General features: G+C 71.6%; 1 protein-coding gene across 1 annotated transcript in view; it reads left to right on the plus strand.

Annotated features, from left to right (window-relative positions):
* The window catches only part of TBKBP1 (TBK1 binding protein 1), a gene marked incomplete at its 3' end in the record, with an annotated part of 1,017 nt that extends 809 nt beyond the window's left edge, over positions 1–208 (plus strand). Inside the window, 1 exon segment of the mRNA XM_010177474.1 lies at positions 179–208. Within this exon segment, the coding sequence (XP_010175776.1) occupies positions 179–208 (30 nt within the window).
* Between the last annotated feature and the right edge of the window lie 3 nt (positions 209–211).

Consider the following 211-nt stretch of genomic DNA (forward strand, 5'->3'; position numbering starts at 1 on the left):
CCCTCCCCCCCCCCCCCCTGCCGGCTTGGGGGGCCACCACTGCCCTGCCACCTCCTTCTGGCCTGTCCACGTGCTGGGGACAGATGCCATCACCCTACCATGATGGTCACCAGCTCCATGGGGACCCCGAGTGCCGGGTCTGCCAGGGGGCTCAGCTCTTCTCCCCCTCCCCGGGCAGCGGGCGCTGGTGGAGACGCACCTGAGCCGCATC

The sequence above is a fragment of the Antrostomus carolinensis genome, unplaced genomic scaffold, assembly GCF_000700745.2.
Source record: "Antrostomus carolinensis isolate BGI_N321 unplaced genomic scaffold, ASM70074v2 scaffold27431, whole genome shotgun sequence".
NCBI classification, from domain to species: Eukaryota; Metazoa; Chordata; class Aves; order Caprimulgiformes; family Caprimulgidae; genus Antrostomus; species Antrostomus carolinensis.